The 14936-nt window shown below is 47.6% G+C and overlaps 1 protein-coding gene across 1 annotated transcript in view; it reads right to left on the bottom strand.

Annotated features, from left to right (window-relative positions):
- ABCF2 (ATP binding cassette subfamily F member 2) overlaps positions 1 to 14936 on the bottom strand; it is a 216381-nt gene that overhangs the window by 83743 nt on the left and 117702 nt on the right. The window contains exon 9 of the mRNA XM_086939750.1: positions 4451 to 5145. Coding sequence (XP_086795876.1) covers positions 4451 to 5145 — 695 coding nt within the window. The remainder of the gene's footprint in view (positions 1 to 4450; positions 5146 to 14936) is intronic.

The raw sequence follows: 14936 nt of genomic DNA, 5'->3' as shown, positions 1-14936 counted from the left end.
TTTTATTCATGAAAAACAGGAATTCATTGATTTGCTAGCAGCCAACGCGTTTCGTCACTAACGTGACTTCTTCAGGGCTATGAGGTCAGTAAAACTGTCACGTATACAACTTGCAGCACTAGAGCAGAGATACGTCCAGATGGGGACATTTGAGGAACTGTTTATCTAGTCCCTTTGTATTCAGTGTAGCTTGTAAGTGATTCAGATCTGTGTAGTGGTTTTAGATTTCTTGCTTCTAAGTCATAGACAACATTGTCAGGGTTACTCTGGTGTATCCCCAGTAATATCTTTTTTTGCTCTGTTATATATGTAGGTTTTGTTCTGTTCAAGGCCCCAACGGTTCTCCTCAGTAAAAAGCGGGCATTTTTAGCGTGCCGCCACCGTCTTGCCCGAGGTCCTCATCCCAATGAATGGGGGCCTTGAACAGAAGCAAGAAATCTAAAACCACTACACAGATCTGAATCACTTACAAGCTACACTGAATACAAAGGGACTAGATAAACAGTTCCTCAAATGTCCCCATCTGGACGTATCTCTGCTCTAGTGCTGCAAGTTGTATAAGTGACAGTTTTACTGACCTCATAGCCCTGAAGAAGTCACGTTAGTGACGAAACGCGTTGGCTGCTAGCAAATCAATGAATTCCTGTTTTTCATGAATAAAAAGTTTTTCCATTACAACTTTCAAGATTTGGACTTCACTTCTCTTTTGGAAAGCGTCTATATTACATGTTCTGAAAATACTGTTGCATGATTTTTTGCAAAAGATACAATCTGTGTATAATCTTACCTTGTGCGGGTCATTGTGTATTTCTCAAGTGTTAACATTTGGAAGGTCAACTTCTTTAAGTATTTGTTGAGGGCACGTAGGTCGAGGATGGGACGCCATTCCCCCAATTTTTTCCTTATGAGGAAGAATCTGGAGTAAAAGCCCGTTCCCTTTTGCAAGTAAGGAACTCTTTTGATCGCTCCCTTCCGAACCATTGAGTGTATTTGGGTGAACAACTCCTGGATATGAGCTGGAGGTGGGCCCTTGGGAGGATTTTCACGAATTCTAAACTGTGTCCTCTGGCCACTATATTGAGGACCGATTTGTCTGTAGTAATTGCGGACCGATTTGAGTAGTATTGGGATATTTTCCCTCCAACCTTAGACTGGGGGGGGGGGGGGGGGCTGGGGAGGTAGAGATGGTGGCAGGCTCTGCTGATTGTAGTTTCCTCTGTTTGAAAAAGATCCACGTCCTTTGGCTCCTCGAAAGGACGACTTGCAAAACTGCAGGCTACCCAAAGATCACGCTGTTTCAGTGTCTCTTTATGGCTTGTAGAACCTCGTAAATATGCTGGCCAAAGAGAAACTCGCCATCAAAGGGCATGTCAATTATTTTGGTCTGGACCTCTTGGCGAAACGATGTGGACTTCAGCCACCCTTGTCTTCTTAACACCGCAGCACCTGCTAGCTGTCTGAAGCCTGTAGACGCCACGTCTACTGCTGCATCGATTATCTCTGCTAAAGCCAGCTCGCCCTCTCGCAATACTTGCTTTGCTTCGGTTCTTGCAGGTTCTGGTAGCATGTCAACATAAGGGGAGATGTCGGACCACATCTGCCTGTCGTATCTCCCTAATATTGCTAGGAAGTTCGCAGCTCTTACAGTGGTTGCACCCATCGTGGAGACCACCTTTCCGATGGAATCAAAGCACCTGCCATCTCGATCAGGTGGAGCTGAAAAAGGTGAAGAGGGGGTTCCTGGCACGTCTTTACGCCGCTTGAGCGACGACAGAATCAGTCGTAGGTTGTCCTATTAGGCATGCAGGAGATTTGGCCGGTGCCTTGTACTTTGTCTAATAGGGGTAATACAGCTGGAAGAGAATTGGGTGTTGCCATCATTTTTAAACCTTCCTTCCATATGAAGTCAATGATGGGAATCGTTCTGACTTGTCTCCGCGGCTGATCTTTAAAATCATAAAGAAAGCACTTGTCTTTCTTTGTTTCCATTGCGATCGAGAATCTCTTAGTAGCCCTCTCCATCAGTACATGAAAACCTCTGATGTCTACTGGAGGCGATTCAGCAGTAGCTGGAGCCGAAGGTGATGGCGTTTGAATCTGATAATCATCCCACTCCGACAGACTAGATTTATCATCACTTCTCCTTCTCTATCCTCATCAGTGGTGTTCGGTTCTTGAGAGTGATAAGAAGGAGCTGGAGACTGGTCTTGGAGATCTCAAAGTGGATATAGAGGCCTGAGGTATGGGAGTGGATGGAAGGGATGCCGCCGACCCTGAGGGAGGAAAACGACTACAGGAATCCTGTAACATGTACAGTAAATTATCAAGAAGCGCCAGAGGCATCTGTGCTGAGGGCACCGTGGCTGGAGCTTGATCTACAGATTCAGAATATTGTTAGTCGTCTGGATCCTCCTCTTGATATTTAATGAACAGTGCGGAACCTGTCATAAATGTCAGATTTCTCCTCATCGTCATCTGAATCCAGCAATAGGTCAGGAAATTTTAGTGGTGACAGAGCTTGTAATGAGGAGCCATGTCTCTGAATCCACGAAGGTGATGTAATTGGTTGGCCAAAGGAGGTCTTAGATGGTGTAAATGACCATACTTGTAACTCAGTACATTTTGATAAAAGTGGCGTCTGCGGTTTCTTCGTAGACGGTGCCGTCGAAGGTGTCAACAAGACAGTCACTTTTGGTGTAATCTTAGTCGAGGATATTTTCGACGACGAGGAATCCTTAGTCGACGGGACATTTTTTGGCGACGATGAAGCGGTCGACGGTGGGATCTTCGTCGACGGTGGGGTCATCGACATCAAGCTGGTTTTCGGCGACGCACTCGGCGGCGGAGCATCGGCGATGGAAGGCATTATCTTAGTCGACGAAATAAGCCTTACCGTGACCAGCGTCGACGGTGAAGAGGCCGACGACAATCATCTTGGGCTTGGGGGATGAGAAGGTTACCGTCGACATTGAGGTGGCGTCGACGATGGTAATCGACAAATATGGAACAGACGACGACTCAGTCGACGGAGTAGACTTTTTCTTCTGAGGTAAAACGTTCTCAGGAAGCCGCTTAGATGTTAAAGACTTCCCAGTCTTTTTAGGGGGCGAAACAGATTCAGAATGTGGAGAAGCCTTTTTTTCCCAGAAGAGAGGCCAGAGCCCTTGGAGGGCTGAGCTTTCCTCAACACCTTAGCCCCAGTGGAAGATGAATCTTCCTCAGCCTTCCTCTTCCTTGAAGTTATAGATGACCCTGAAGCCACACTTCTCACCTCAGAAAGAGTGTTGTCTTGGTCTTTTATCATCAGCAGCCACAGAAGAAGGCGTCCTTCTCTGTCTTTTGAGGGAAGGTCCTGCAGATTTTACAGTCTCTCACCTCATGATCAGGATAAAGGCAATAAATGCACGTTTTGTGGGGATCTTCTTTAAAAAGCCGGAGCTTCCCACAAGAATCACAAGGCCTGAAGAGAGATTTCTTAGTAGATGACATCCTGGATGAAGAAATTCAGTCAGAAAAGTGAAGTACTGAGCAGATCTCAGGGTGACTCCCTTCACACAACGTGTGGTAGAAAATCTGAGAGCCTGAGCCTCTGAGGAGAACATTCTGGTGGGTGCGGACGCCTGTTTGTCTGCAGTTTGGTCTATACAAAATGACTAGGATAGTCATGAGTGTGGAAGTTTTTCACTGTAGCTTAGGGCAACTTTACTTCCTGGTTGGTTGTTACCAAGGGTTTTGGTTTCTTATATGCAAATTATTGCTTTTTTATGTACCGTCTGACTCCCACTCCGAGAATGGGGAATGATTCAGGTATGTGAATCTATGAAAGACACCCCAATACTGGAGAACTGTAGGCCTTTCAGCCATAGGAACGCTGCCATGGGAGCAAGGCACTCCAAGAAAACCCGTGGAGCTTAGCGAAGGCCGAAGGGAAGGACCTTGAACTGATAATGAGCTCCTGCCACAGAGAAACAGACATTTTCAATGTTGGGGGTGGATAGGGATATGGAAGTATGCGTCTTCCAAATCTAGGCTTGCTAAAAAAAAGAAATTTGAATGGTTCAGAAGTTGTAAAATCTCCTGAAGAGTGACCCTGCGAAAGGATTTCTTCAACAGGTATTTGTTGAGTTTTCTGAGGTCTAAAATGGGAAGCCATTCACCCAACTTTTTTTAAATCAGGAAATCTAGAGTAGAAACCTTTTCCTTTCTTAAAGTTTTCTATTGCTCCTTTACAAAGCATTATCAAAGTTTCCTTCTTTAATAACTATAGATCGGATGGTGTTGATCTTTGAGGAGGGTGATGAGGGGGCGTTGAGGTGAACTCGAAGGTATGGCCATACCTTATTATATCTAGGACCCATTTGTCTGATGTTATTGGTTTCCATTGATGCAGAAAATAAGGGGGCTTTCTTCAGGAAAGACAGAGGAGCGGCAGACGGCAAAGTGTTGTCACAGTTTACAACCCGAATCTCTGGGCTGCGCCTGCTGTTTTCGTCTAGGCTGTCTGGAGTTGGCAGCCTGTGGTGCTGCACAATATTGCTGTTGCTGCTGGTGGGATGGCCGGTAAGAGGTGTAGGTTTGAGGCTGGGACCTTTGATAACCTCCTCGAAACGAACAATTTCCCCTGCCTTGTGCTCCACTAAAGGGGGTCTTTCTGTATTGGAGCGTTCCTAGAGCTTTAGCCGTATCCGTATCAGTTTTGGAGGTCTGCAAGGCATCCTCTGTATGCTTGCCAAAGAGAATTTCACCATCAAACGGCATATTCAATATCTTGCTTTGTACTTCAGGGCGGAAAATAGTTGCTTTCTGCCAATCCTGGCGTCTAAGGACAGCGGCTCCAGCAAGCAGATGGAAAGCTAAAGAAGCAATATCCATGGAAGCATCAATTTCAGATGCTGACCTGTCTCCTTCCAACAGGATCTTTCTAGCTTCCATTTTCTTGTCATCTGGAAGGAGATCCAAAAATTGGGCAATGTCCGACCACATTTGTCGATCATACCTGGCTAAGATCGCAAGAGCGTTAGCAGCACGAACAGTTGCACCTGATGTTGCTGTGAACCTTTTCCCAATATTATCCAAGCGCCTCCCTTCCCTATCAGATGGTGAAGTGATGGGCGCTAGAGGGTTCCTTGATTTCCGTTGTGCGGCCTGTGAGATGGCGGAATCAGGCTTAGGATGACTTACTAGACACACGGAAGCATCGCCAGGACCCTTCTACTTCTTGTCAATTTTGTCCTCATTACTTTTAATCCTTCTTCCCATATGTGGTCACCAACAGGAATAGACCTAACCGATTCCCTAGATAGGTCCTTAAAATCATTTAAAAAAAGCAGTCTAATTGCTTTACTGTCAATCAATCAAAGCATTTGTATAGCGCACTACTCACCCGGAGGGTCTCAAGGCGCTAGGGGAGGGGGGGTCCGCTACTGCTCGAACAGCCAGGTCTTGAGCTGCTTCCTGAAGGCGAGGTGGTCGTGGGTCAGGCGGAGGTGGGTCGGGAGGGAGTTCCAAGTCTTGGCGGCGAGGTAGGAGAAGGATCTTCCCCCTGTGGTGGCTCTTCGGATGTGGGGGACGGCGGCGAGGGCGTGGCCGGTCGATCGAAGCTGGCGTTTGGGTGCGTAGAAGTTGAGGCGGCTGTTGAGGTATCCTGGGCCTTGGTTGTGCAGGGCTTTGTGTGCGTGGGTGAGGAGACGGAAGGTGATTCTCTTGTTGACCGGGAGCCAGTGCAGGTCTCAGGTGTCCGGAGATGTGGTTGCTGCGGGGGATGTCCAAGATGAGTAGTTCTGAGGCTTTCTGGATCCGCTTGAGTCTCTTCTGGAGTTTGGCGGTGGTTGCGGCGTAGAGGGAGTTGCCGTAGTCCAGTCGGCTGGTGACGAGGGCCTGGGTGACCGTCTTCCTGGTCTCGGTGGGGATCCACCGGAAGAGCTTGCGTAGCATGCGTAGGATGTTGAAGCACGACGAGGAGACTGCGTTGACTTGTCTGGTCATGGAGAGGGAGGAGTCCAGGATGAAGCCCAGGTTGCGTGCGTGGTCTGTTGGTTTGGGTGCGCTGCCTAGGGCGGGGGGCCACCAGGAGTCGTCCCAGGCGGAGGGTGAGGATCCCAGGATGAGGACTTCCGTCTTGTCCGCGTTCAGTTTCAGGCGGCTGTTCTTCATCCATTCGGCTACCTCTTTCATCCCTTCGTGTAGGTTGGCTCTGGCGGTGGCGGGGTCGTTGGGGAGGGAGAGGATCAGCTGGGTGTCGTCGGCGTAGGGGATGTTGAGGTTGTGCTGGCGTGCGATGGCTGCGAGGGGACTCATGTAGACGTTGAAGAGGGTTGGGCTGAGCGAGGAGCCTTGAGGAACGCCGCAGATGACTTCGGTGGCTTCTGATCTGAATGGGGGGAGGCGGACTCTGTGTCCTTCCGGCGAGGAAGGAGATGATCCACTCCAGTGCCTTCTCCTGGATTCCGACGTTGCTGAGGCGCCGCACTAGGGTACGGTGGCAGACAGTGTCGAAGGCCGCGGAGAGGTCTAGGAGGATGAGGGCCGCTGTTTCTCCGTTGTCGAGCAGGGCTCGGATGTCAACGGTTGCTGCGATCAGGGCGGTCTCGGTGCTGTGGTTGGCCCGGAAGCCAGACTGCGAGAGGTCGAGGGATCCGTTAGTCTTGAGGAAGGCGGCCAGCTGCTTGTTGACTTTTGCAGGAAACGGGAGCAGCGAGATGGGTCGGTAGTTCTTGAGGTCGGTGGGGTCGGCTGATGGCTTCTTTAGTAGGGCGCAGAGTTCGGCGTGCTTTCAGCTTTCTGGGAAGGTAGGGGTGTTGAAGGAAGTGTTGATGACGTCCCGCAGGTGGGGTGCGATGACAGCGTCGGCCTTGTTGAAGACGTGGTGAGGGCAAGGGTCGGTCGGAGATCATCGTGCGGACGGTGTCTTGGGTGCTGATCGGGGTCCAGGCGCGGAGGGTGGTGGTGGGGGGTGGTGGTGGTTCGGTCGTGGCGTGCGTCGGATGGGTGCTGAAGCTGTTGTGTATGTCCGCGATCTTGTTGTGGAAGTAGGAGGCGAGGGAGTTGCAGAGGTCTTGCGAAGGGGTGATGTTGTTTCCGGCGTTGGGGTTGGAGAGCTCTTTAACGATGTTGAAGAGTTCCTTGCTGTTGTGTGCGTTGTTGTCCAGTCGTTCCTTGAATGCAGTTTTCTTGGTGGTGTGGATCAGTTGGTGGTGTTTTCGGGTGGCGAGCTTGAGGGCAGTCATGTTGTCCGGTGTTGGGTCTCTGCGCCAGGCTTTCTCAAGGGCTCTGCAGTGCTTCTTGGAGCTCTTGAGTTTGTCGGTGAACCATGGGGCTTTCTTGCTGCCGGGTCTGCTAGGCGGGGTCCTCAGAGGGGCGAGGTCGTCTGCGCAGTCGCTGATCCACTTCGTGAGGTTGGTGGCCGCTTGGCTGGGGTTCGTTGCGCTGGTGGGTGGGTTCTTGCTCAGGGAGGTCGCGAGCTGGTCGGCTGTGATCTCGTTCCAGCTTCTGAGTGCAACCTGAGGCTGTTGGTGGTGGATCGTGGTCCTTTTGAAGCTGAAGTGGACGCAGCTGTGGTCCGTCCAGTGGAGTACGGTGGCGTGGCTGAAGGCGATGTCCTTGCTGGATGAGAAGACTGGGTCGAGTGTGTGTCCGGCGTAGTGGGTGGGGGTGGTCAACAGTTGCTTGAGTCCGAGGTTGTCCAGGAGGGTGGTGGTGTTGCGGTCGTTGTTCTCCAGGTGGAAGTTGAGGTCCCCGAGGAGGATGTAGTCAGCGGAGGGGAGGGCGTGCGGGCTGACTAAGTCAGCGATGTCCTCGCTGAATTGTGTGCGTGGTCCCGGGGGTCTGTAGATGAGGGTGCCTCGGAGGGTGGTCTTGGGGTTGATGTGGATCTGGAAGTGCAGGTGCTCGGCAGGTGCGAGGGTGTCGGTGTTGGTTGTGATGCGGATGGAGTTCCTGTGGATGATGGCGATGCCTCCTCCTGTCTGGTTGACGCGGTCCCTCCGGATCTTGTAGCCGTCTGGATGGCGATGGCGATGTCGGGCGCTGAGGAGGCGTTCATCCAGGTTTCCGTGAGGAAGGCGACGTCTGGGGCTGTGGTGTCGAGCAGGTTCCAGAGCTCGACGGCGTGTCTGTGGATGGAGCGGGTGTTGAGCAGGATGCACTTCAGGTGGCTGCTGCTGTTGCTCGTCGAGGTCTTGGGCACTGGTGGAGTGGTGCAGGTCCGGATGCAGGTGAACTTGCAGGAGTTGTCAGGGATAATTGAAAACAAGATGATGCGCTCTCAATTAAAGCATGAAAGCCGCCTATATCCTCTGGTGGAGATTCTATCATCTGAGGAGAGGGAGACGCTGGAGTTGATGACAGTCAACCCATTCATCTCCTATTTGACCTCCTGTCCGAGGATGAGCATCTTCAATTTCTCCCTCGTCAGAATTATCTGGATGTTGTTGTAGCGGTTGAGGCCCACTAGTATCCCCCACCGGATAAGAAGTAGACACAGGTACTCAAGTACGAGGTGGTGAAATGACAGGCAGTGGTGGCTGAGGAGGTGGAGGAACAGGTGCTGTAGGAAAACATGTACCATAGTCTCATAATAAATCCTGAAGCTCTTGAACCATTGCGACAGGAAGGCGGACCATGTGTTCAGAAACTGGCTCATATTGCTAATAAACAGTCACCATCTGTTGGAAACTGGTTTAACATATACTACACCAAAATGAGGTATAGTGTGTATAGAGACCAATTGACCCCAGAGGTAGGCAGAGGTTAAAGTTAGATAGAACCATAGTCTCTAATTATTATGATTTTTTTTTATTGGGAGTTCATATAAGCATAAAAAACAGTACATATCAGTTTCATTTAAAATGTAAGAGAAACTATAAAATACATACACAACAAGGTAGAAATGTGGCACATAAGTACTAATGCTGGGAGAAGATATTTCTTATAAAGTGCAAAGTGCATATTCCTTATAAGGTGCAATGTGCATTGAACAATATAGTATAATAGAGAAACCCGTTAGCATTCAAAAACACTCCAGAATTTATCATTTTTTGATTACCCCGTGACCTTAGTGTATATTTTCTTTCCCTTCCCTGAACTTTTAGTATTTTAGCTTTCCAAGCTTTCAATTCAATTGAAAAATTCTTTATTTCTACCATTTAGGCAATAAAAGAGTACAAGGTAACAATAATAAAAGGAGATAGAATATAAAATGCATAAAATAGACACCATGAAATTCATTATACACATATTAATCATAATGCATAAAAAGGTCAGAATATTTTAAACCTTAGCATTCAATATCAATTATTTGGTGTCGCTTGGACCATATAGCTAACAAATACTTAGAAAGTGAGTTTACAATAAAACTTGGTGTTAGTTTTTAGGATCCTAAAAGCATATGAACAGTTTTTAAAGCCTAAGTTACTGCAAAGTGGTAACAGCCAGTACTTCCTGGATTTAGTGTAGGCTGACCAGAAGATGACATGAAGTTCATCCTCTGCGTCACAGCTACACCCTGGACAGGACTTTAGTGGAGGCTGACCATTTGTTGGTAAAAGCTTTGAGTGTTAAAGTCCCGTATCTCCATTGAATAAAAAGTTTCCTCGCTAAAATCGGGAAAACAACATCCATAAAATCCTCAAAGAAGTAAGAATTTTTGAAAGCTAAAAAGGAATTAGTCAGGGTGCCAGGATTAGGGGCACAGACTACAGAGTTCATTTTTTTTTTCCTTGTAAATCCTGGTGTGAGATTTGCGCGATATATCGGAACAACCCCTTTCCGGATTGTTCCACATATCGGGCAAACCTAGACTTAAGAGTTCACGCTTTATAAACGCCAGCTATGGAATTTTGCCTACTCTGTTGTAACTTAATATCTGCTTCAGCTCTTCTCTATAGTTTAGCAGATCTGTTACCCATAGCCTACGCCAAAACCTAAGCAGCTTTAATGATAGCTCATCTTGTATAGGTAACAGTCCCAGATCTAACCTTAGTGGGAGTAACGGGGAGCTTTGAGGAAGAGTCAGCAACCTAATAAATTTTGCTTTCATCTTAGTGATTTGCATCCCGAATGAATGGCCCCAAAGCTCCCCACCATAAAGAGCTGCAGCCCTTGCTTGGGTCTTATAAATCTCCAGGGCTGGGCTCACTGGTTTGAACGTCGATGCATTTGAAACTTTAAATATACCGCCCGCCAACTGTGATAATTTCAGTTCGGATTTAACTTGTTGAGGTCGCCTGGAGAGATTTTCATGGAGTGTGACCCCAAGATACTGAAATGTTGTGACCCTTTCCAACCTCACACTGCCCAGGGTCGGATTTGCTCGAGTAGATGCCGGAGGATTAAATATCATGCATTTTGTTACATCAGCATTTATCTCGAGTCCACGGAACCGACAGAAGTCCCCAAAGCCATCCAGTATCCGTTGGATCCCCATAGGGGACTTGGAAAGCAGGAGGGTATCATCAGCAAACACAATCGCCGGGACCCTCCTGCCTGCCAACCTTGGCGCGTCATTGTTGGGGACACTGTCCAGGTGTGAAATTACTGCGTTTACGTAGAGGCAAAACAGGGTCGGTGCCAAGATAAAGCCCTGTCTCACCCCTCTCGCGACTGGGAACCTTTGCGACAATGCCCCATGAAAACAGTGGTTTTTGATACCCTAACTCGTATCTATCAAACCACGCCCTGCACTTATTTTAACAATACCAGCCGGGGATTAAATTAAAATTATTTTTCCTCCCACGTGCCAGGTATTTTTTAATTATTCACTTTTTTTCACCTCACCTCACTCACACCTTGGTTATACACACACCCCCACACATAGTTCACTTCCAAGTGCTCCTGCGTATCCACGAGTCGCAGCACGCCGCATCCCGTAGAGGGGTGCGAAGGCCCCGATGATGAAGCATGACACCAAGGGGCCTGTTGGTGTGTGAGGGGCATTTAAACAACACTGTGTGTTCCCCATCACTCTAGGGATCACTATCACTTTGAGTGGATTCCACTTTGTTTATTCATACTATTAGGGAGACTGAATCCACTGACTCTCTCTCTCTCTCCCCCCTCCTGTTAAAATCTGGGTATCATCAGCAAACACAATCGCCGGGACCCTCCTGCCTGCCAACCTTGGCGCGTCATTGTTGGGGACACTGTCCAGGTGTGAAATTACACCGTTTACGTAGAGGCAAAACAGGGTCGGTGCCAAGACAAAGCCCTGTCTCACCCCTCTCGCGACTGGGAACCTTTGCGACAATGCCCCATTCCTCCCTCATCTGACCTGGGCAAAATTCCCCTCATGAAGCCTAATCAACACATTCAATATTTGGGGCAGAACGCCCAAATCCTGGAGAACCCCCCACAATTTTCCCCGTGGCACTAGGTCAAACGCGGACCGGAGGTCCACAAACACCATGTAGAGGCTGCCACCATTGATCTTGCCGTTTTCCAATACAAAAGGATCAGGCGAAAGATCTGATCCATGGTGGACGTGTTCCTCCTGAACCCCGCCTGAAAGGGACTTAGAACATCATGTTCCTCCATCCAAGCCAGCAGTTGGTCGAGGATAAGCCGCGCAAAAAATTTTTGCGGGACGTCAATAAGACTTATGGGCCTGTAGTTGGCTGGGAGCAGAGGAGAACCCTTCTTTTAAATCGGGACTATCTCTGCTCTCAGCCAAGTACAGGGGACCTCCATGCCTCTCAAAATTGCGTTAAAAAGAATGAGCAGGTAAGGGCCCCAAATCCCTGGTTGATGCCTAAAAAGGTCCCCAGGGAGTTTATCAAGTCCTGGAGGCTTACCCACTGAAAGTTTCCCTATTGCGTGAGACACCTCCCCCAAGGTGAACTCTAGGGTCTCATCCTGAGCATTCAAAAGTACAGGTGCCGCCATACTGTTCTCAACCGGTACATCTGAGTATAAGGCTTTGTAATGTGATTCCCACACTAATGCATCAATATTAGGCTCTATTGCTGATTTTGGTTCCCCCGAGCCTCTATAAACTAGTGACCAAAATCTACGTGCATCCCTTGAGTCCAGGGCAGAGGTTAGATTGGCCCACCTATTCAGGTCCCAATCACTCTTTGCATGAGCTATCACTTCTTGATAGTGCAGTCTTAATTCACGGATTTTGGGCTTATTCCTAGAGGGAACCTGGGGATTAAAAACCTCTGCCAGGTCAGAAACCAAGTCCAGGTGGATATGCCGTAATTCCCCATCGGAATCTGGGGGTAACCGCTGAGTAATTAAGGTATCAATCTCCAGAAGTCGGGGGAGAACTAGATTATACAGTTTAGCAAGTTCGTCTTGGGATTTCACTATTTTACCCCACTTTAACCTACGTCTATTATTTGAAAGTGTCATCCCTTCACCAGGATCATGAGTCTCTGGAGTTGAAAATTCCTTTGGCCCTGGGAAGGCCATCCCCCGCCAAGGTGCATTGTGGTCGCTATCGACCCTAGGGATTACTCTGAAGTCAATAACCTTAGACCACAACCTTGTCTCCACCATGATGTAATCCAGGCGAGATTCGTGACCCCTTTTATTAAAAGTGCACATCGATGGGGTGTCGAGCAGTGTGCGTCCATTGCAGGCCCTTAGAGAATTATTTAAAGTAAGGGCCATGATCTGAACCGCTAAGGGAGACCATGACTTGGGACGTGGAGTTTGGCATGATGGAATAGCCCAGAAATCATCCTCGACCATAAGAGAACCCTCACTCATTCCTTGGAGAGGCTCGTAGTGACAGTTCACATCTCCAGCCACCAGAAGATGGCAGTCACTGGGCACTCTGCTCAGAAAATGAGATAATCATCAATAGTGGCCGATTCGGAAGGCAAACTAACTGGGCGCAAATATACATTCACAATAGCTAGTTTGAAAGAATTTGGCCATTTCAGAATTATGCACTGTACATCTTTGGAATATGTGGCCATGTTCTCTGCCGTACAACCCAAGTGGGTAGCGACCCAGATGGAAAGATCACCTGATGTTCGTCCTTTCCCTCCCCACTTGGCGGGGACATGGAATGTGGCAAAACCTACTCTAGAGTGTTCGTCCCTAGCCCAAGTCTCTTGGAAGAGGCAAATATCAATTTGGTCCACCAAGGATCCCCACTTTGCGCAGTTTAGTTTATTCGATATACCCGCCACATTCCACGATAATACGGTCATTAACTTCACTGTTGTAACAGGTTTTGAAGAGGCAACACTGCCCAGTGGCACTTCAACACCCGAAGTTACATAAGGGGAGGGCACTATATGAGGGAGCACTGTGTTCCCCGATCCATCAATACCCATTTCCGTGTTAAGCCCCTGTATATGTGTATAGGGATCTGCAGGAGGACTAAGTGGGCCAGTGTTACACGGCTCCACCACCCCGCTAAATTTGTCAGTGTTCCTTTCCAAGCATTGAAAGTCGGTACTCTGTTTTCCACAGTTGTAGAATAAGTGATCTTGCTATCAGGGATACCATAAATAGTAACTCAATTCAATTCAAAAACTTTATTCGATTATTTGTTTACAATAATCATAAAAGTACATAGATGCATGATACAATAAAATACATATAAAATACGGCTAATTATAAATACTCATGTAAGAAAGGACATATTTTTCCTCAAATATACCGATTTTAGAATAAAAACAGAGGTAAAAAAACAAATGTCCTGCGAGTCAAGTCCGAATAAAAGCCTCATAGCAGATTCGACAGTGGATACATTATATTTTTTTAAAAGTGGTTTCAAATAGGTTTTACGGAAATGAAGATAAAATGGGCAAATCAATAAAAAGTGCTCCGGACATTGCTTTGAAGTCCCATCACATGGGCAAGGGGCAATAGTGTGAGTCTTAACATGCGGGCATGCAACAAGCAAATGAATGGTCCCCATTCGCAGTCTTGTCAAAACATATTGGTGAGAACGAATGGTAACCACTTTAAGGTATCCTGCAAAGCCCGGTCCCGACATATTATACTTATCATAAAAAAACATGTGTGGGGTACAGAGAAGTCACAGCATTACGCTTTAGAAAACTGGCCCTCAAAAACATTTTTAAGTTCTTTCTTAGGCAGGTCTATAACACCAAGTGGGTTATCACGAATATGCAATTTGAAGACATCCTTAAATACACAAATAATCTAATTAAGCCAGGGGATACGGGAACATTTGTCCATGTGGAGACAGTCTAGGATGATCTTCTTTGTAAACCCTGTCTGCTCCTTGACCCAAATAGATCTCCAAACTAAAAGTGGTCTAAGACTTATCAAATCAGAAAGGTGTTCCAGACCAACCTCGAGATGGATCAACTTGGTTGAGGCAGAAGGTGGTAAACAAAAAAGCTTTTTAACAAATGTATTTTCCTCCACCTGGAGCATTTTATGATTGCAGTGGCCCCATACCCCTGAACCATAGAGGGCCAAGGCAACACATTTATGGCGATATAAATACAACACGTCGGAAATCCGCCTAGAGCCTAGCTTAGATGCAAACTTAAAAATGCCAAAGGCACACTTGCCCATTTTAGCTCTTACATTAGTCACTTCGGGAGCCCATATGCCCCCATTATTAAAAGTGATACCCAAGTAACAAAATTTGTCAACCACTTGTATTGCTTGATCCATAACTGTAAAAAGTCCTAATTTTTTGACTCTTACCACAGGCCATAATGAAAGTTTTTGAATTGTTAATTTTTAATTTTCTCCCGTTTATAAAATCCACAAATGTATCCATGAGTTTCTGAAGCCCCACAGGGGTTCTAGAAAGTAGGACCGTGACGTCGGCATAAAGCAATACCGGAATAGGTATGCCATCAGCGGTCGGTGCATCAGCACTGACAGCACGTAATTCAGACTCAATGGCGTTGATAAAAAGGGAGAAAAGGAGGGGGGCAAGGACAGATCCCTGCCTGATACCAGAGCCTACAGGGATATTAGCCGAACACTCACCCTGTTGC

This window comes from Lissotriton vulgaris, chromosome 10 (genome assembly GCF_964263255.1).
Source record: "Lissotriton vulgaris chromosome 10, aLisVul1.2, whole genome shotgun sequence".
In the NCBI taxonomy this organism is placed as follows: Eukaryota; Metazoa; Chordata; class Amphibia; order Caudata; family Salamandridae; genus Lissotriton; species Lissotriton vulgaris.
This window is presented reverse-complemented; position numbering and strand designations above follow the sequence as displayed.